The 19,166-nt window shown below is 41.9% G+C and overlaps 1 protein-coding gene across 4 annotated transcripts in view; it reads right to left on the reverse strand.

Moving 5' to 3' along the window:
- Positions 1–548: 548 nt before the first annotated feature.
- Positions 549–19,166, reverse strand: part of LOC104610354 (protein SPIRRIG-like) — an 82,402-nt gene continuing 63,784 nt past the window's right edge. For 3 of the 4 annotated variants that reach the window (XM_010276916.3, XM_010276917.3, XM_088896015.1), the window contains exon 19: positions 549–2,657. In XM_010276916.3, coding sequence (XP_010275218.1) covers positions 1,479–2,657 — 1,179 coding nt within the window. In that variant the 3' untranslated portion in view covers positions 549–1,478. Of the gene's footprint in view, positions 2,658–4,422; positions 4,497–19,166 lie in introns of all 4 variants that reach the window. The other variant, XR_016081000.1, reaches the window with a different exon arrangement.

Below are 19,166 nucleotides of genomic sequence, written 5' to 3' on the forward strand. Positions count from 1 at the left end.
TTTTTTTGTTAAATTTACCTGGGTAAATGAGATTTTTCAACTTCCCCATGTTCTTTTGCCTTACCCACTTTCCCAGGTAAGAGGTTAATTTTTCTATGTTTTATCATTTTTACCCTTGGGTCAAAGTCCATGCTTTTTGAATTATATTTTTTTAATGAGCATTTTTGACATATTATATTTTGAACATTTACTCTCCACTTGGGACCAAGTGGGAGAAAGGTAACACTTTCCCAAGTGAGTGATACCGAAGGGAAAGGCATTTACTGTGAGTCCCACCTAAATCTTGAAAAAGAATATGGGAGAGCTGGTCAATAGAAATCAAAATCCCATTAACCGACTTTCCCCGCTTTCAAAATCTGCGAAACGAACGAGGCCTTAAATAGAAAAAATGCTCCTTTTAATAATAAATTTTTATGGTTAAAATGGTCATTGCTTTGTTTATATGAAAAAATAAAAGAACATGGGTAAATGCACATCCAGGTAACTGTTTTCTCCTAGGTATGTGCATTTACCTCAGTAATTCACCAAAAAGCGAGCAGGGCCTAAGATTTTATAGTGTGGACTTCATATTTTACAACTAAGAATATACTTTTTTTTTCATTTGTTGTTCTGTCATGAAGATAAGTCAAGTGCATGTTTCGAAAATAAAATTTGAAGAACAGTCGAGAGAGAGAGAGAGATTAGAAAATGATGTTATTTAAAAGAAAAATCATATTAATCTTGCCTTTCCCTTTACATCGCAGGGGCCACCCTCGCTAGTTTTTCCTTAAAAAAAGGAAAGCTCATCCCACTATTTGGCGGACGGACCAGTTTTTTAAGTCTGACAGTGACAGATGAAGCACGACTAGAAAGGCAGGACAGTGGCCTGGACCAAGTTCCATTTGTGCAGAGTCTGTGTGAGAGATGAAGCCATTGCTCATTACACAGCAAAAAAATGTATTACAGGTACCAATCGCACCATACAAAACGAATTTAGATGAAACCACTCGACCAGCCATCATCTTACATGTACCCGCCAGATAATTGTGCCAGATCAGCCCTCCCGAGAAGCACTCTTCCACTATACAACTTTACTAGACATGTTAGTCGCCACATATTTACATCAAATCATCAATACCTATAGACCAATGTGTCAGCAGATAAAAACCACGATTGTCGCCAATTAACACATGCACCAAAGTGCCCCCATCTTATCTCATTCAAAATCCAAATGAATCATTGCTTTCACCACCTGCATCTGTAAACTTGTCTATTTTCTTCAAGTGTGCACCTTATTGAAGCTTTTTCATTCTTCACAACCCGCTCCCTCAGTTCTTGAGGCCAGCCCTGGTGTCTTGCTCTTTCCTTGGAATCTTGGATGTATACAATTCCTTACTCGACAATGACTAATTTCCAGGTCAGGGTTTATGGATAGAGTATCAAATATTGCCTGAATAAGACAAGCCAGAATAATCAACTGTGTTTCATCAATATCAATATCACCCCTGATTAAATGAAGCTCTGAGGTTCTCATCTTGAAGAGTCCAAGACAATAGATGCCCACCAGAATCCCCACTCAACAACTGCTTGAGATCACTTGTAAGACGAAGAGCAGTAACTGGATACTTATGGGATTTGAGTACCTTGTAAAGGACCAACCTGTACTCTGGCACCTTACCACTCAGCCCCACTCTTCCCATCCAATTAGTGGCCATCTTGTTCAGGCTGCTAGCCTCATCAGAGGAATGCACCATGTGCCATACCTTGATAGCACCACTTTGATGGCCAGTAACATACCAATTTGTATCCATCCAATCAGAGAATACTGCACTAGTTACTGAGAGAATGAAATCAGACGGAAGTTGGGAGGCGTTGACCACCGCAAGGCAGTCACCGTTAATGCTCCAGACTGAAAACAAAACTCCTGCTGCTGTCATAATCTCTCCTGTAAGATCATTTACATAAATAGCTGAAATTGGTGCAGGAAACTCAGGTAGCTGCTTTATGAAAACCAAGGAGCTAAGGTCCCATAAAATAATGGTGCAATCATCTGAACCACTCACTATCAACATGTAAGGTTGGCTGACATAGAGACATGTGATTTTTGCTGTGTGAGCACAAAGAGCCCGCTCCAAATGCAAGTGTTGCAGACTACGGGGCCCACCGATACTGATTCTCCAGACACAAACCAACCCATCATCAGCACCAGTGACCAAAATTTTGCCATCATGGCTAACTCCAATACACTGAATCTGGTTGCCCCCATGAAGACTTTCATGTGTAGAGAGGAGTTTGTCTTGATCATAACTAATGAATCTCAAGCTACGATCTGGGAAACCCCAGGCAACATATTTGGTGAAAGTCCGGGGTTTAAGCAACTTATTTGCCCCAGCTACAAGGATCTTATCATGAAACATGATGATCTGAGTTATTGAAGATGAACTCTTACGGATTTCATATGGAATAAGATAGTTACAGTTTCGAAGTGGATGAGGAGGAAGCTTCTTGTCACACCGCCGCTTGACATGGGGTTTCAGGAATAACTGCTTTGGTGTCTGCCCAAAGTGATTAATCTGTGCAAGTATGGAGGCCTTCATACTAGGGTCTGTGATAGAGTCAATGTCCACATTGCCTTCGTATGTATAATGGTAGAAAACATTCACAGCTTCTTCAGCCGCCTGTGAATTATTGAAAGAAAATAAAACATTGTAAGAAAAATGAAAATAACAAAGGAATACCAAGTTAAGATGAAAGCTGCTAGCAAGGATAAGTGTTATATCATTATATGCATAAGGATAAAAGACAAAAACTCCAAAATGCCCAAAGATGAACTTAAAATTATTAAGTGCTTGTGTAACATATGCAGATGAAAGAACCCACCAATTCATGAATTCCACCTAGGAGAACATATCCTAGTTTAACACCTGAGCCCATCAAAATTTCCAGGCTCCCAATCAACCTCATCTTTCTGAAATGTTGCATTTCATCATTAATGGTCTAACAGAAATAAAAAAAACTAATAGTTAAGCCATCCCACTCCAATCTCAATCACCATTATGGAAGGATGTCCATTCCTTCAATTCCTCTCCAATTTAGTTCATCAGATTATTGAGGTCAGATCATTCCATTAATGATGATATTCTTCTTCTATTTTCCTTTTTTTTTCTTATAGGTGTGTCATCATGATCTATGATACCCTGATACCTGTACAATGGTTCTGTACCATGTTGCATATCATATCCAACACTGTGTCTAGCAATGTCCTTGCTGCATCTGAGTAACATAAAATTCAAACCACCTCTATCTCTTTCTTTTTATATTTATAATTTGAGCTAACAAATTTGAATCCAGGGCTTGCTAATGGTATTTTATTTAAAAAATGTGACACATTAATGTGCAAATGCTCACATGCTTTTATTAACTGATCATGTTGATACAAATGATAAGCTACTACTTTTGTAGGATATACATGGATCAATAGACATGTATATGGTATTATGTGCATGTACATATACATCATATGCATATGCATATAATATGTATACATTTATATTTATCTTGTTCCTTCACAATGAACATATTTTGATTTTTCCCTCCTATTGGCTTCCACTTCTCCGTTGTGCTTCTTCTCTTGTTTGCAGGTTTGTGGATGTTCTTCTCTTTGTATTTATTATGTTTGTAGGCCTGTGCATATTCATTTGTTGAATGTCTTCATTCCTTTTGTTCTTGTCAATGTTTTGCAGGTTTGGTTCTATTGTGGCTTCTTCATTGAGTTCATTCTATTTCTTTATTTTTTTTTGCAATTAGACACTCCACCTTCTTTTCTGGCCGCATGTTCATTGCTGGAGGTCCCAATTCCTTTCATTCTTCTCAATGTTTTGCACAATATTGTTTTTTTGGAATTGGGATTAGTTCCCAAGTGGCTTCTTCTCTCCCTGCAAAAGCTCGCTGGTTCTTTTTCTGCAGGTTTCACTGTTACTTATTTCTCCTGTTTCTTGATTGTTTTATGTTTTTATAGCCTCTTTGAACCAAGATAGTATTTTTTTTATGAATAATAGTAAATTTTATTAGTTCAAAAGCTGATTTAGAGTTGTGAATTCATACAACATACCAGGGAGAGGCGCGAGCTGCAGCCCCTCCTTGAATCTTACAAGTAAACTAGGAAAGAAATACAAGAATCACAGCTGAGCCGAAAACAATTCTTCCCGATTTACCCCTTGCTTAGCTAACACATTGGACAAAGATTTGCTGATCTCCCCACCCACTGTAAAGAGACCAACATATTCCTTGTCAACCAATTGAATTTTCTGTTAATTTATTCATTATTTAGTCCGGGTTTTTCATGTTTTTGTTTATTATTTAATTTTATTTATCAAAACATAGGTTTTTTCATATGCTATGTCCTACTTCCAAGACTGGTGATGTGATGGGCAAAGGTGGTACCATTCTATCAGCAAATGTTAGAATTGAGAAGGCATTCCTGGGTGTGATGATAAGAGTGATTGTTATCTCTGGTCCTGATAAAGAAACAACAGTTGGCCATGAGCACAACAAAGAAGATGGTGCGGAAGAGAATAATGAAGCTAAAGTATGATTTTTAAACTTCAATCGAATTCCACTATGTGTTCTTTGGTTGATTATTTGTTGGATTTATTGAATTAAGGGTGGTCATGGGCCGGGCCAGGCTTTGCACTTATGATAAGGGCTATAGCCTAAGCCTGGGCCTGGCCCGTCAGCCCCGTCCTGAAACATAAGCCCTAGCCCAGGTCTATATGGTCCTTGGCTGGGCCAGGCCTGATTTGGGGCCTATGTCTTTCATATATAAAACATTACACACACAGACACACACACACACACACACACACACATATATATATATATATATATATAATATTTTATACTAAATGACATATAACATTTATGTAAAATTATTTTATACATTATATAATATAAAATATTATATGATATAAATTATACATGTCATATTATAACATTTATATATAAAATATATAATATAATGTAAAATAACATGTGTACATACTACATATATATACATTATACACAAAATGTGTATGTTTAAATATATGCAGGCCATGCCGGGCTCAAAGTATTAGGCCCAGGCCCAGACATAAAATTTGCGGGCCCGATGTGGGCCCAGGCCGGGCCTGAACACAAAACACATGCCTTAGCCCGGAATTTCCGGGTCGGACTTGTGCGGGCCTGGCTCAAATGATCACCCCTAATTTATTGTGCCAAACAAAGAGGCTAAACAATCTATTCATCTTTTTTTTCCCAATTGTTCATGTACCTATGCTTATATGGTTTGCTTCTTCTGGTTTCAGGTTCAGGGTGAGCAACCATCAGAACTGGAGACAACCTACTATTTTCTTGATGGATAGAATTGATGACAAGGAAATTGTCACTGGAAGCTTTAAGTTGGATTTCTGTAACTTGCTATTATATTTGGCAGTGAGAAATTATATGGTGTTTCAGCAGTGTCAAACCTCAACTCAATGGGTGCTAACTCAAACTAACAGATCACTAGTAGCCAAGCTCCAGGTGATATTTGCTGTTAACTTCAAAGTCTCTTCTGCATCAGGTCTATAACACTAGCTTACATTTTTTATGCAGTAGTCACCCAAATATTGACTCAGTTTGCATCTGGTCTCCTAATATTGAAGTTGCAGATCTGGTAGGGTACTCAAATACCGATATATTTCATGGGTGCTGCAGGTTGGAGTGAGATTAGAAGTCAGAAAATATAGGCTAAAGGTGATTTTGGTGGTTGTTCAACAGGTTAGAGATAAAACATGGAATTATGTAGCATTTTTTTCTGATTCTCAAACAGCTGTCAAAGCTATCAATAGTTTTTTTTTTTTTTTTTGGTTAATCTATTTTGGCACCCTCTTGGTATTTATAAAGTTTTAAACAATATATCTATTTCTTTTTGTTATGTTCCTAGGTGAGCAGTGAGCTGTTGAACCAGCAGATATAATGGCTTCCTATATGAAAAAACTCTAACATACAGGCCACATATGACAATCCACCATATGTTCCTCTACAGAAAATGCAGGCGCACCTAATTCCTCCAGATGCTCCTCCGTAATCATGTCATCTTGTTGTATTTTATTTTAGCAAGGTTATTTTAAATAATTTCTATTTTCAATTAAGATTTGTTCAAGCTGGTTACCTTTTTTTGTTTTTTTTTTGATAAATTATTTAAGCTGGTTGTCCTTCCATATCTTACCCCAGTATGACTGGAACATGATAAGATTTATGTTAAAGTTAGACTTCAGATTGATGTAATGATGCTTAACGTTTTATTTTCTTTTGCTGCATGGACTTCAAAATGTTAAATACTTCAAATTTGGAGACATAGCAAAACTAAGTAAAAGACTTAAACCTCCCCTCAAGTTTATGCTAAATACTAAGACCTCCCTCACCTTTTCAAAATGGACTAATACCTCCCATGACACATTTTAGCTGTTATGTCCAATGGAATGATTTAAAAGACAAATATGCCCTGATGGGTTTATAGGTTCAATGCTGGGTGAATTTGTTGGATAGTGTACCTTCCTTTTAGATAATGAAGGATGCAAACTGCTTCCAAATTCCAATGCTCTTTAACAGGCAAGAACAAGCTGGATGCACAACCCAAGCTCTTCATCCATATCGTTCATGACAAGACCGTTGAAAGTGGCATTGGCATGACAACATCTGATCTGGTGAAACAATCCCGGTACCATTGCAAGGTCTGGAACCAAGGAGTTCATGGAAGCCTTGGCTGCTAGTTTTGATGTGAGCACAATTGGATAGTTAGGTGTTTGATTTTACTCAACTTAGCAACAGAAGGTTATTGTTACAACGAAGGAGTGAAGATGAAATAGATTTGGGAATCTCAGGATGGTGGGTCCTTCATCGAATCACTGCCACCGGGGAGAAATTGGATTTGGTCCTCACAGCCCCTTGCAGATTGGGGGTGCCTCTTGGGAGAGGTGGGCTGGATTATGCTCTCACCCGACTACATTATGTACAAGTGTACATTATCAGAATCACAAATGAGAAAATGGAGAGAGAGGAGAGCTGATTGGTCAACTGAACACTCGTACAGGTGGCTAAAGCAACCTAGGAGCAAAAATGGGTTTTTGGAAACATTTATCTGTAGGTGAGGTCCCATACAAAGGTGGGGGGATGTTTTTGTTCCATGATATCACCCACTAGGGGAGGCATTAATCCATTTTAAAAAGAGGGGAGGTCTTAGTAAATTTGAGGGGGATGTTTAAAATTACAAAGGTGGGGCGAGATAAACCCTCTTAACCCCCCACCCCGACAAAGGTGGGGGGAGATAGCTGATCCCTTTCCACCCCTTGTTTTAAGTTTTTTTACACTAAAACTATTCCATTTTTGCTGTTAATCATATCAGCATCGAACCTTGGAAGTTGGCATTTTTTTTTTTAATTTTAATCCTTGTGCCAAGGTTATTTTAATCTTTATTTTGAAGCCCAAAGTTTATTTCAATAGTTGGAAATGTGCATCAATAATATCTTTATTATATATTATATTATATCATGGAATATAGTTTTTTATATATATTTATGTAAAATTAAATTCACACTTCCCTCTCCACTTTTTTCTTTGTGTTTTGCCTTCTTAAGTTTATTTTTTTCTTGAGACCCCTAATTTCTTTCTTCCAAACATTTTCGTTCTTCAAATTCTATCTCATCCCTCTTTTTTTGTGTTGCATAACTATTTTTCTTACTTAGTCATGTAATTTCAAATTTAAATGTTTCTTTTATTTACAAAATAATATTTTTATATTGGATTTTAGTTTTTATTTTTTGTATTTTGTTTTGCTTTTACATTTTATGCTTTTAATAGTTTTACTAGCATTAATTAATAATAACTATTTAAAAATTTACATTCTGTGAAGTTAATTAATTAAGCGCTTCCATTTAATTACATTAAGTAATATTACCTTTAACATTAAGTAATTTTTCTCGGTACATGATTCTATAGTAATCTGTTTTGGGTAATTGCCCGTGCTTAGCATGAGTCCCCCTTGCTAGTAAGAGTCAATTCAAATCCCCAACAAAGTTACAAAAGTTATAATAACGCCCAAAACAACTTTTGACTATGTAACCCTTGTTTTGCTAGAGAATTTGCCATCCCATTTGCAGTCCTTTCCCAATTGAAAGTAATATTCAGCTCCTGTGTGATGCTCTCTATTTCCCTAAACTCATGCCTATAGATTCATGGTACAAGCTCTTTAATCCTGGCCCAAGAAATGATCAGCTTTAAGTCTCCCTCTACTTCCAAGTGCTGAAAGCTTGATTGCTTAGCAAGTCTTAAGCCTTGCAGCAGTTCCATCAGCTCAGCCTTTAGTGAATCTCCCAATCCCAAAGGTCCTGAAAACATAGCCAACACTTTCCCTGTAGAATCTCTAAATACTCCTCCAATACCTGCCATTCCCGTGCTTCCCATGAAGTTTCCATCAAAGTTTAGTTTTACTTTATTAGCTGTTGGGCATAACCACTCCATAAATAACTTTTCCTTTTCTTTAGAAGAAAATGCCACTTCAGTCCATGCCCTTAAGATATCATTCACTGAACAGTCTTTGAAAAGATCAAGTGTCTTTAACCAATATGCTGCTCTGATTTTTATAGCTTCAAAAGTTTCCTCTTTTGATCTACTTTTCTCATTAAAGATCCTCTCATTCCTTTCTTCCCAAATAGTCCATGCTACTGCAGCCCAAATTGCTTTCCACATAATTCTCTCTCTTTCTTGATTGTCTTAGGAAACTTGGGCTGAAAAGGCTCACAATATCATGCGGAGAATTCCACCTATAACCAAAAAGATAACAACAAAAGTCCCAAACACTATTGTAACTTTCAAGGCAAAGGAAGCACATGTGAGGCGATAGACATATTTATTTGGCCTTCTGTTTTGAAGCATATCACAAGTGTTTACTTTCCAAGAAATACATCCCAACACAAAGCCTGAATTTGGCCCTCTCCCAAGGTGTTGGACTGCAAGAGTGTAACAAGGTTCTCTTCGTCGCACCATCAAGTGCCATCCACTGTGCCTTCAGCCGCAACTCCAACGTCCAAGTGTGTGCCATGGGTGGGCTAAACATGTACTTTTGTATGGGGGGCTGCCAATGGCAATATTGTAATATTGTAGTATGCTTTTTCATCTTTTTGACGTTTCTTATTGTCACTCCCCCAAAAGCTTAACGTACTCTTTGAGGGGAGGTAGGTAGTCGAGTGAGCTCATAAGCGTGTAAAGGTTAAGCACGAGATCCCCTCGACACTGTACTGTGTGCTTGTGCTTACCACTGATTAATGCAATACAAGTAGCCTTTTGCTAATTCGTGTGCATTCGTGTTGCCTTTGTGTGTGTGTTTGCTTTGTTTCGTAGGCTTACTCGCCCATTTCGAGTGCCGCACGGGGCCCCAACGATTACCCCCGTGACAGTTGGTATCAGAGCGGGTTGCTCCTCAACGCTCGTGACCCTTGCATAGCAACACTAGTGGTGGCACAATGAAGCACAACAAGGAACTCACCGACGAGATTAGGCATGGCCTTGCCCATGCGAGGGAGACTGATGAGTCTCTCGGCGTTGAAGCCACTACAGAGAAGACCCCAGGGGGTCGCACATCCAAGACAAGCAAGCTTGACAAGTCAGTTGACGCGCTTGCTGCCTTCGACACACGCATCCTTCGCTGTGAAGTGACTGTTGGGGAGATGCGTGACCGAGTAGAAGAAATCCACTTGAATGTGGAAACAATTGAGAGCTCCGTGGTGGAGCTAGAAGCCCGTTTAAATGGCATTATGAACGAGGTCCAAGACGTCCTGATAAGAACCCTCAAGGAAGTCCTTGGAACAAAATCCCGACAAGAAGGGAGCTCATCTCGATCCGACATCCAAGACCAGATGGATGAGATGAGAGCTGAATGGGTGGCCATGAAAGTGGCCATGGCCTCTCCCGCCGACCTCCAGACTCAATTGGATGATCTTAGAGGAGACATGACGCTCCTCAAGAAACTAGTGGCCAGCACTCCAAGCCCCTCCACAACACTGGCTCCTGCTCGTGTGAAGATTCGGGAGCCTACACCTTATGCCGGCTCCCGAGATGCTAGAGAACTTGACAACTTCTTGTGGCAAATGGAACAATATTTCCATGCCGCTGGCATTGATGATCACCTAACGCAAATTCGTACGGTGATTATGTATTTGACTGACATTGCTATGCTATGGTGGCGCAGGCGATGCCAAGACATTGAACGGGGTACGTGCACCATCGAGACATGGGCTGATTTCAAACGAGAACTAAAGCGGCAATTCTACCCAGAGAACGTAGAGTACCTGGCACGGAAGAAGTTGAAATCACTCAAGCATGAGGACTCACTCCACGATTATGTTAAAGAGTTTTCAGCCCTTTCCTTGGAGATCACGGACATGTCCGACAAGGATCTACTGTTCAACTTCATGGACGGACTGAAGCCATGGGCCGAACTGGAACTCCAACGCCGCAACGTACAGGACCTCGCCACGGCAATGGCAGTGGCGGAGCAACTCAATGAGACCAGCTTGTCAGATGAAGAAACCCCTAAGCCAGAAAACCCGCGTTCCCCTAAATCGAGTGGGGGAGCAAGTCCTTCACGCCCTCCGTACGACAACTCCAGCTTCAACAAGCCAGCAAGACAAGACTATGGGAAGAAGCCACAAGGAGAGCAAGGCCCTCAGCACCGTTACAAGCCCAGAACTGCTGGGTCCCCAATTTCTTGCTTCCTTTGTGGGGGAAATCACTTGGTTCGCAACTGCCCAACCAAGAAGAAGATCAATGCCCTCGTCGCCAAGCTCAGTGATGACGAGCAAAGTGACGAGGAAAAGTCGGTACGGGCGCCTAGAGTGGGCGCCCTTCAACTCTTCAACGCCATGGTGAAGAAAGGGCCCAATCATGAAAGGCCGAAGAAAGCCCAAAGGGGGCTGAAGTATGTAGACATCCTCCTCGGCGGGAAGCAGACTCAAGCCCTTGTTGATACAGGGGCCTCCCACAACTTCATCTCAGTTGCCGAGGCCAAGCGACTCAAGCTGAACACTATGAAAGAGACAGGGTGGATCAAGGCCGTGAACTCCGGGGCAAAGGCGATTGAAGGCATGGCTCGTGGGGTTGACCTCCAAGTTGGGCCGTGGACAAGCAAGATTAATCTTTCAGTGGTACCCCTGGATGACTTCCGAGTTGTCTTGGGAATGGACTTCATGAGACAAGCAGAAGCAGCACTCCTACCTCACATCAACTCTTTATGCATCTTGGACGAGCGCTCCCCTTGCATGGTACCAGTTACGACTTCTACTAAGGTTCATGGGAAGCAAGTTTTTGCACTACAACTTTTTCACGAAGAAGCCTTGTTCAACACCAACCTGAAGGAAGCAGAGAAGTTCCCCACTCCACTGGCGGAAGAAGCCGCCCCTCAAGCCAACAACTACAACAGCAGCAGGAAGCAGCAGGCCATCCAGCCGTCTACACCTCTCCAGCAACAGGGTTCGTGCGTGTCAACAACCACCAAGCAAAGCAGAAGACCCAAGGCCGTGACAAACTTTGCCCACACCTACTGCCACAACCATCGGGGAGAGCGAGTGCCACCTGAGCCATTTAGGGGCCACATTCACATTATCCCTCAAGATAAATCCCGTAGTAGCCTTGCGAGTCACCCTTGGGGAAGAATGCATGGGAACCAACACCCAAACAATCCAAAATATCATTTTGACTTAGCCTTGGCCACCAACCTTCCTACCACCATCAGGAACAAGTCAAAATCCTACCTTGAAGCAGCCAAGCAGGGACTTAACTTAGGGGCTAGCCATAGGTTTTCCCCACCATCGAGAACATCCACTAGCAATCTACCCAACCTACTATCTGGGCCTTGGAAGAAACCCGGTTCGTGGAGCAGTCGAAGAACCTTCTTTCACCAACAAGAAGTTGAAGCCTCAAGCAGAAGTTGGAAGAAACCCGGTTCGGGGAGCAGTCGAAGAACCTTCTTTCACCAACAACAAGTTGAAGCCTCAAGCAGAAGCTAGTCTTCGAGGACGAAGACTGAATTGAGTGGGGGAGACTGTAACAAGGTTCTCTTCGTCGCACCATCAAGTGCCATCCACTGTGCCTTCAGCCGCAACTCCAACGTCCAAGTGTGTGCCATGGGTGGGCTAAACATGTACTTTTGTATGGGGGGCTGCCAATGGCAATATTGTAATATTGTAGTATGCTTTTTCATCTTTTTGACGTTTCTTATTGTCACTCCCCCAAAAGCTTAACGTACTCTTTGAGGGGAGGTAGGTAGTCGAGTGAGCTCATAAGCGTGTAAAGGTTAAGCACGAGATCCCCTCGACACTGTACTGTGTGCTTGTGCTTACCACTGATTAATGCAATACAAGTAGCCTTTTGCTAATTCGTGTGCATTCGTGTTGCCTTTGTGTGTGTATTTGCTTTGTTTCGTAGGCTTACTCGCCCATTTCGAGTGCCGCACGAGGCCCCAACGATTACCCCCGTGACAAGAGGGCATTGAGAAAAGAAGCACAAGTAAAAGCCCCATTAGGAGTGCAGGACCACACTCTAGTGTCCTCCACTGACTGATCCAAAAAGGTTAATTGAAGTTTGTCCAACACTTGGAAGTAGAAGTAGACTCAAAACTGGTTGTTTCTTGAGCCAGGAGTAAGTTTCAAGTGCCATGGACCTATAGCCACACTTTTAGAGAAATAGAGAGCCTGTCACAGGAGTTGGATGTTATCTTCAATTGGGTAAGAAGGAAAGAAAATGGGCTGGCCAGCACTTTAGCAAAACAAGGGGTCTATAGACAGCAGTTGTTCTCGGCACTACTGTAACCTTGTTCTAGAAAACTAGACAACAGTTTTGGGCACTACTGTAACTTTGTTCTAGAAAACTAGACAGCAGTTGTTCTTTTTTTTTTTTTTTTTTGATAAATGAATATTGACTGTTAGAATGTTAGAGTGATGTTCGGCTGATAAGAGTTCTTATTAGCCCATTCTTATGTTTAACTTATCTTGTAACTAGGCCTGTGTTAATGGGCCTAATCCTGTTTAATGATTTAAGTCATCTGGGTGTCCCATCACTAATCAGGAGCATCCCAGTAATTTCTTGTACCTTGTACTACATTCATCTATAAATAAAAGACTGGTCGACTGGCTAGTACAGTTCGACATTCTCTTCATTTCAGTGGTTCTCTTCTCTTCTTTGCTACTTTGAGTATAGCTCCTCAGATTACATGGTATCAGAGCATTAGCTCCTTCCTGGTTTCAGCAGGCGCACTCTCTTCTCTTGCTGTCTTTTCATCTTCTCTCTTCCTTTTCTGGGTTGCTGCAGTAAAGACCTAGGAGTGTAAGAGAGTAAAGCAAGTTCGAACCTAGGGTTTCTCTTGGTTGTAGGACTCAAGGGAAGTAAGACCCAGAAGTAGATGTCCTACTAGGTTATTTTCAGCAAGTAGTAGCTATTGGGCTACTAAGAGAGGTCTGTATAGGACAGACCTAGTTGAGGACTGATTTCAGCAGTCCTAGCACTAGCCGAAAGGGGGAGAGCTTCCTTTACAGTTGCAGCTTCGGTGCTCCAGCAAGACTTGCGCAGAACAGTGGTAAAGACTTAGCCTCTTCTACAGTTGCAGCTTCGGTGCATCAGCAAGACTCTTACAGAACTGTAGCAACTTCAGTTACAGATTTTTTTTTTCAGGTCGGTTACCAGCCCTACTTCAGCACTGCACAGTTGCAGCCTTGAACTTTTACCAGCACTGTGAATTGGTTTAGTTACAGACCTTTACTTGCTACTGTACCCAGCACTGTGAACACTTCTACCAGCACTGTGAACACTTCGGCCAGTCCTAAACAGAACCACCTACAGCACTGTGAACAACTCTTGGACTGAAGTCAGGATGTCCTCACTATCCGGTGAAGTTTCCTCTAGAGATAACAGACCTGTCACAAGGTCCTCAAACCTGGAAAACCCTAATCTGCACAGCTTGCATATTACAAGTGTGCTGCTGGATGAGTATAACTTCAAAGAGTGGTCCGTCTCAGCAATGCTGTTCATTACCTCTCGTGATCTCATAGGCTATTTGGATGGAGACAAGAAACAACCAGAAATTGGCAGTCCTGAATACACCGTGGCGCAAGGAAAATGCCACAGTCATGTCTTGGTTGCTGGCCTCCATGACTCCTCGGGTGGCCAGAACTGTTCATCACTTCCCTACAGCCGCTAAAATTTGGGAGAAAGTATCTAGACATACGGCCAGAAAAAGAACAATGCTAGAATCTACAGGCTGAACCAAGACATTGCAGCCCTAAGGCAAGGAGACATGTCCGTGGAAACATACTTTGCAACACTGGAAAGCCTCTGGGAAGAGCTTGACCACCACTTGATTTTGGATTGGGAAAATGCCAAGGATAAGGAGAGGCATGACAAGTAGATTGAGGAGGGCAGAGCCTTCAAGTTTCTGGCGGGCCTTGACCTGTATATGAAGGTATAAGGTCACAGAATCTAGGGAGAGATGAATTACCTGAGCTTCACCATGTCTACTACCTGGTGAGGAATGAAGAAGTAAGGAGAAAGGAGATGCAAGTTGACTCTCAGACACAATCAACAGAAGTACCTGGAGAACATTCAGCCTTAGTCTCCACTAAGGGGAATAGATTTTCAGACAAGAAGTCCCTCAAGTGTACCCATTGTGGTGGTGAGAAACACACAAAGGAGAAATGTTGGGTCTTGTACCCTCATCTGAAGCCAGCTGCTCTGAGAAAGGACAAAAGGCAACATAAGGGCCACACAACAAGTGGGAATCTTGCCACCAACAACAGTAGTGACAACTCACAGAGTACTCAGACAGTGTCCTCTTCCACCGCAAGGCAGGCTGCCGACTCCTCTGGACCAAGTACTTTGGGCTTCACAGCTAGTGAGGTAGAGGTTCTCAGCTGGGCATTAGCCCGTCTGAAGAACAATTCTTTAGCTTCCACCTCTCTTGCCAAATCAGGTACAGCCTCTGCATTTAGTGCAACTAGTTCCATTAATTCTACCTCTTGGGTGATTGATTCCGGAGCCACTGACCATATGACACATATGTCCTCCTTATTCTCTACATATCATTTGTTGTCTAGCCAGGATAAGATGAGAGTAGCTGATGGGTCCCTCTCCACCATCTCTGGAAAGGGGGTGGTTGACCTAAGCAAGGATCTCTCTCTTAAATCAGTCCTACATGTTCCTAGTCTTACCTCAAATCTGTTGTCTGTTTCAAAGTACAAAAAATTTGAACTGCAGTATAACTTTCTTTCCTTCTCATTGTGTCTTCCAGGACAGATTGACGAGGAGAACGATTGGGAGTGGTCATGAGTATGGGGGCCTCTACTATTTTGATGAGGATGTCAGCTCAGCCTTGCAAGCTTCTGCTACTACTAGTCCGGAAAGTGTGGAGTCAATAGCTAGGCTGCACTTGTGGCATGCTAGGCTAGGTCATTTGTCTTTTTCTTCTTTAGCAATGTTGTTTCCCGAACTATGTAAGGGCATTCCGAGTCAGAGTTTAATTTGTGATGTGTGTCAAATGTCAAAACAATGTATATCAATGTATCCAATTTCTAGTAATGAAATTCAAGCCCCTTTTGATTTGGTTCATTCTGATGTTTGGGGTCCTTCACCCATTGTTTCCATTGATGGCTTCCGTTACTTTATCAGTTTTATTGACCATTATTCTCGGTGCACTTGGATTTATCTATTGAAAGGACGTGATGAAGTTCCCCGGATAACTATGATGTTTTGCAAGATGGTTGAAACACAATTTGATAAAAAGATCAAGCAATTCCATTCAGACAATGCAGCTGAATACTTTGAAAGATCCCTGAACTCATTCATGGAAGATGCAGGCATGTTACATTAATCATCATGTGCTTACACCCCTCAACAAAATGGGGTTGTTGAGCGCAAGAACAGGCACCTATTGGAGACAGCTCGAGCCCTTCTTTTCCAGCACAATGTGCCCAAGCAATATTGGTCTCAAGCTGTTCTCACTGCATCATACCTGATAAATCAGATGCCATCTAAGGTACTGGGTATGAAAACTCCTTTCTCTGTTTTGTGCCCCCCTCTTCCAGAATTTCCTCTTCCTCCACGGGTTTTTGGCTGTACATGCTTCATACATGTGAAAGATCCAAAGAAAACCAAGTTGGATCCTAAGGCTACAAAGGGAATATTTTTGGGGTACTCTCCTACGCAAAAGGGGTATAAGTGTTATGATCCTGTCTCCAAGAAAAAATGTCACCAGAGATGTAGTCTTTTTTGAGTCTCAACCCTATTTCCAGTCTTCTCAGAATCCTCTTCAGGGGGAGAGTAGTGGGTTGGAAGAGGATTCTCATTCTCCCTTCTTTTTTGTTCCCCTTTCATCACCCTCCACTACTCCTAGCTGTAACATTCCGGGTCAACCTAGTGAGACTCCCACTATGCCAGTTACTTCTCCAGATTCAGCTGATGCTTCTGAAGGTTCCAGTAAACAAGAGAAAGAGATACTTACATACAGTAGAAGAAAGAAGGGCCCTCAGCCTCATGATTGCAACCAGTTGAACTCAGATCAATCTGTCTCTGCAATCCAAGGTAATTTTGACTCACTCAATTCAGATTTGAATCTTCCTATTGCTCTCCGTAAGCCTGTTCGTTCTTGTACCACTCGGCATCCCATAGCTGATTATGTTTCTTACTCACACTTATCCCCTGCCTATCATTCCTTTGTGTCTGCTCTTTCCTCTGTATGTGTCCCTTCTAGGTATTCAGAGGCGGCATCTGATCCAAGGTGGAAAGAAGCCATGAATGAGGAGATGAAAGCCCTAATGAAAGCAGGAACGTGGGAATTGGTGGACCTGCCAGAGAGGAAAGGCACTGTTGGGTGCAAATGGGTATTCACAGTAAAGCACAGGGAAGATGGGTCAATTGAGAGGTACAAGTCCAGACTTGTGGCAAAGGGATTTACACAAAAGGAAGGAATTGACTACAAGGAAACCTTTGCCCCAGTAGCAAAGCTCAACACAATCAGGGATCTACTATCACTAGCAGCAAAATTCTCTTAGGAACTTCATCAGCTGGATGTGAAGAATGCCTTCCTAAATGGTGATCTTCATGAAGAGGTATTCATGGAACCCCCACCTGGATATGATGTTGGAAAGAAGGTATGTAAACTAAGGAAAGCATTATATGGTTTGAAGCAATCTCCCCGGGCATGGTTTGAGAGACTTTGTTTGGCCATGAAGAAAGTGGGGTACACTCAGAGCAGTGCAGATCATACATTGTTTACAAGGAAACAAGATGACAAACTTACAACACTCATTGTGTATGTGGATGATATGGTGATTACTGGAAATGATGTGAAAGAGATGAAGAGGCTGAAGGAGTTCTTAGCTTCAGAATTTGAGATCAAAGACCTGGGAAATCTGAGATACTTTCTTGGGATTGAAGTTGCTAGATCAAGAGAAGGAATCTACATATGTCAAAGAAAATATGTGCTAGATCTCCTAGAGGAAACATGCATGAGGGGGTGCAGGCCAGCAGACACTCCAATAGAACCAAACCATGGATTACAAGAATCAATGGGTGAGGAATACTGTGATAAGGAAAGGTACCAAAAATTGGTAGGAAAACTGATATACTTATCCCTTACTTGGCCAGACATTGCCTATGCAGTGCATGTTGTCAGTCAATTCATGCACTCACCAGATACTTGAAGACTTGCCCAGGGAAAGGAATTCTATTCAGGAAAAACAGCAGACTTGAAATTGAAGCCTACATTGATGCTGATTGGGCTAGGTCTGTTGGTGACAGAAAATCTACCTCAGGTTACTGTACATTCTTGGGAGGAAACCTAGTCACATGGCGCAGTAAGAAACAGAATGTTGTGGCTAGATCAAGTGCAGAAGCAGAAAACCGAGCTATGGCACACGGGGTTGTTGAACTCTTATGGCTCAGAACTCTCCTTAATGAGCTTGGTATCAAGACTGAGGGTCCTCTCAAGCTGTATTGTGATAATAAAGCTGCTATCAACATTGCCAACAATCCTGTACAGCATGACAGGACAAAACATATTGAAATTGATCGACACTTTGTCAGAGAGAGAATTATTTCAGGAGAACTCTGTGTGCCTTATACTCCATCAGAGATGCAGATTGCAGATGTATTAACAAAAGGGCTGGCAACAACAAAGTTTAGGGACATACTTGGCAAGCTAAACATGATTGATATCCATGCTTAGCTTGAGGGGGAGTGTTAGAATGTTAGAGTGATGTTCGGCTAATAAGAGTTCTTATTAGCCCATTCTTATGTTTAACTTATCTTGTAACTGGGCCTGTGTTAATGGGCCTAATCCTGTTTAATGATTTAAGTCATCTGGGTGTCCCATCACTAATCAGGGGCATCCCAGTAATTTCTTGTACCTTGTACTACATTTATCTATAAATAAAAGACTAGTCGACTGGCTAGTACAGTTCGACATTCTCTTCATTTCAGTGGTTCTCTTCTCTTCTTTGCTACTTCGAGTATAGCTCCTCAGATTACATTGACAAAAGATTAAAACTGTTATATAGGGGTGCAACTTGGGCGGGCCCAGCCCGAGCCCGAACCAACTCAACCCGGAATTTTACACGATCTGGGCTCGGGCCCAAGAAGTCGGGTTTTTGTATTTTTCAGGCCGGGCTTAGGCCTAGCCCTTAGATAGCCCGAACCCGGCCCAATTATATACATTTATACATATATGTATTGTAAATGTTGCATATTGGGCTCGGGTTGAGATAATCGGGCTTGATCTCGAGATCAGGCCTTAAGCCCAAATTTTAGGGTCGGGCCTGGGTTGACCATAAACCTGGCCCAACCCGCCTGACTTGCACCCCTACTGTTATAAGCTCCCCTTGGGGGGCACAAGATACAGCCACACCCTTGAGCCCAAGAAACTGAAATATTAGGTATTACAACTCAACCACAAAAGGAATCTCCCTAACAGTCCCTTGTTTAGCCAAGACATTAGCCATAGCATTGGCAGACCTGCTCACCCATTGTATTCTGATTAACATATTTCTTGTCAGTCACTTAACTTTCCTTAATACATCCCTGTATTTCCAAATAGAAGAATCTGGATCCTGTCACCACCCTACCACCAC

The sequence above is a fragment of the Nelumbo nucifera genome, chromosome 1 (assembly GCF_055504915.1).
Source record: "Nelumbo nucifera cultivar China Antique chromosome 1, China Antique-T2T, whole genome shotgun sequence".
NCBI lineage: Eukaryota > Viridiplantae > Streptophyta > Magnoliopsida > Proteales > Nelumbonaceae > Nelumbo > Nelumbo nucifera.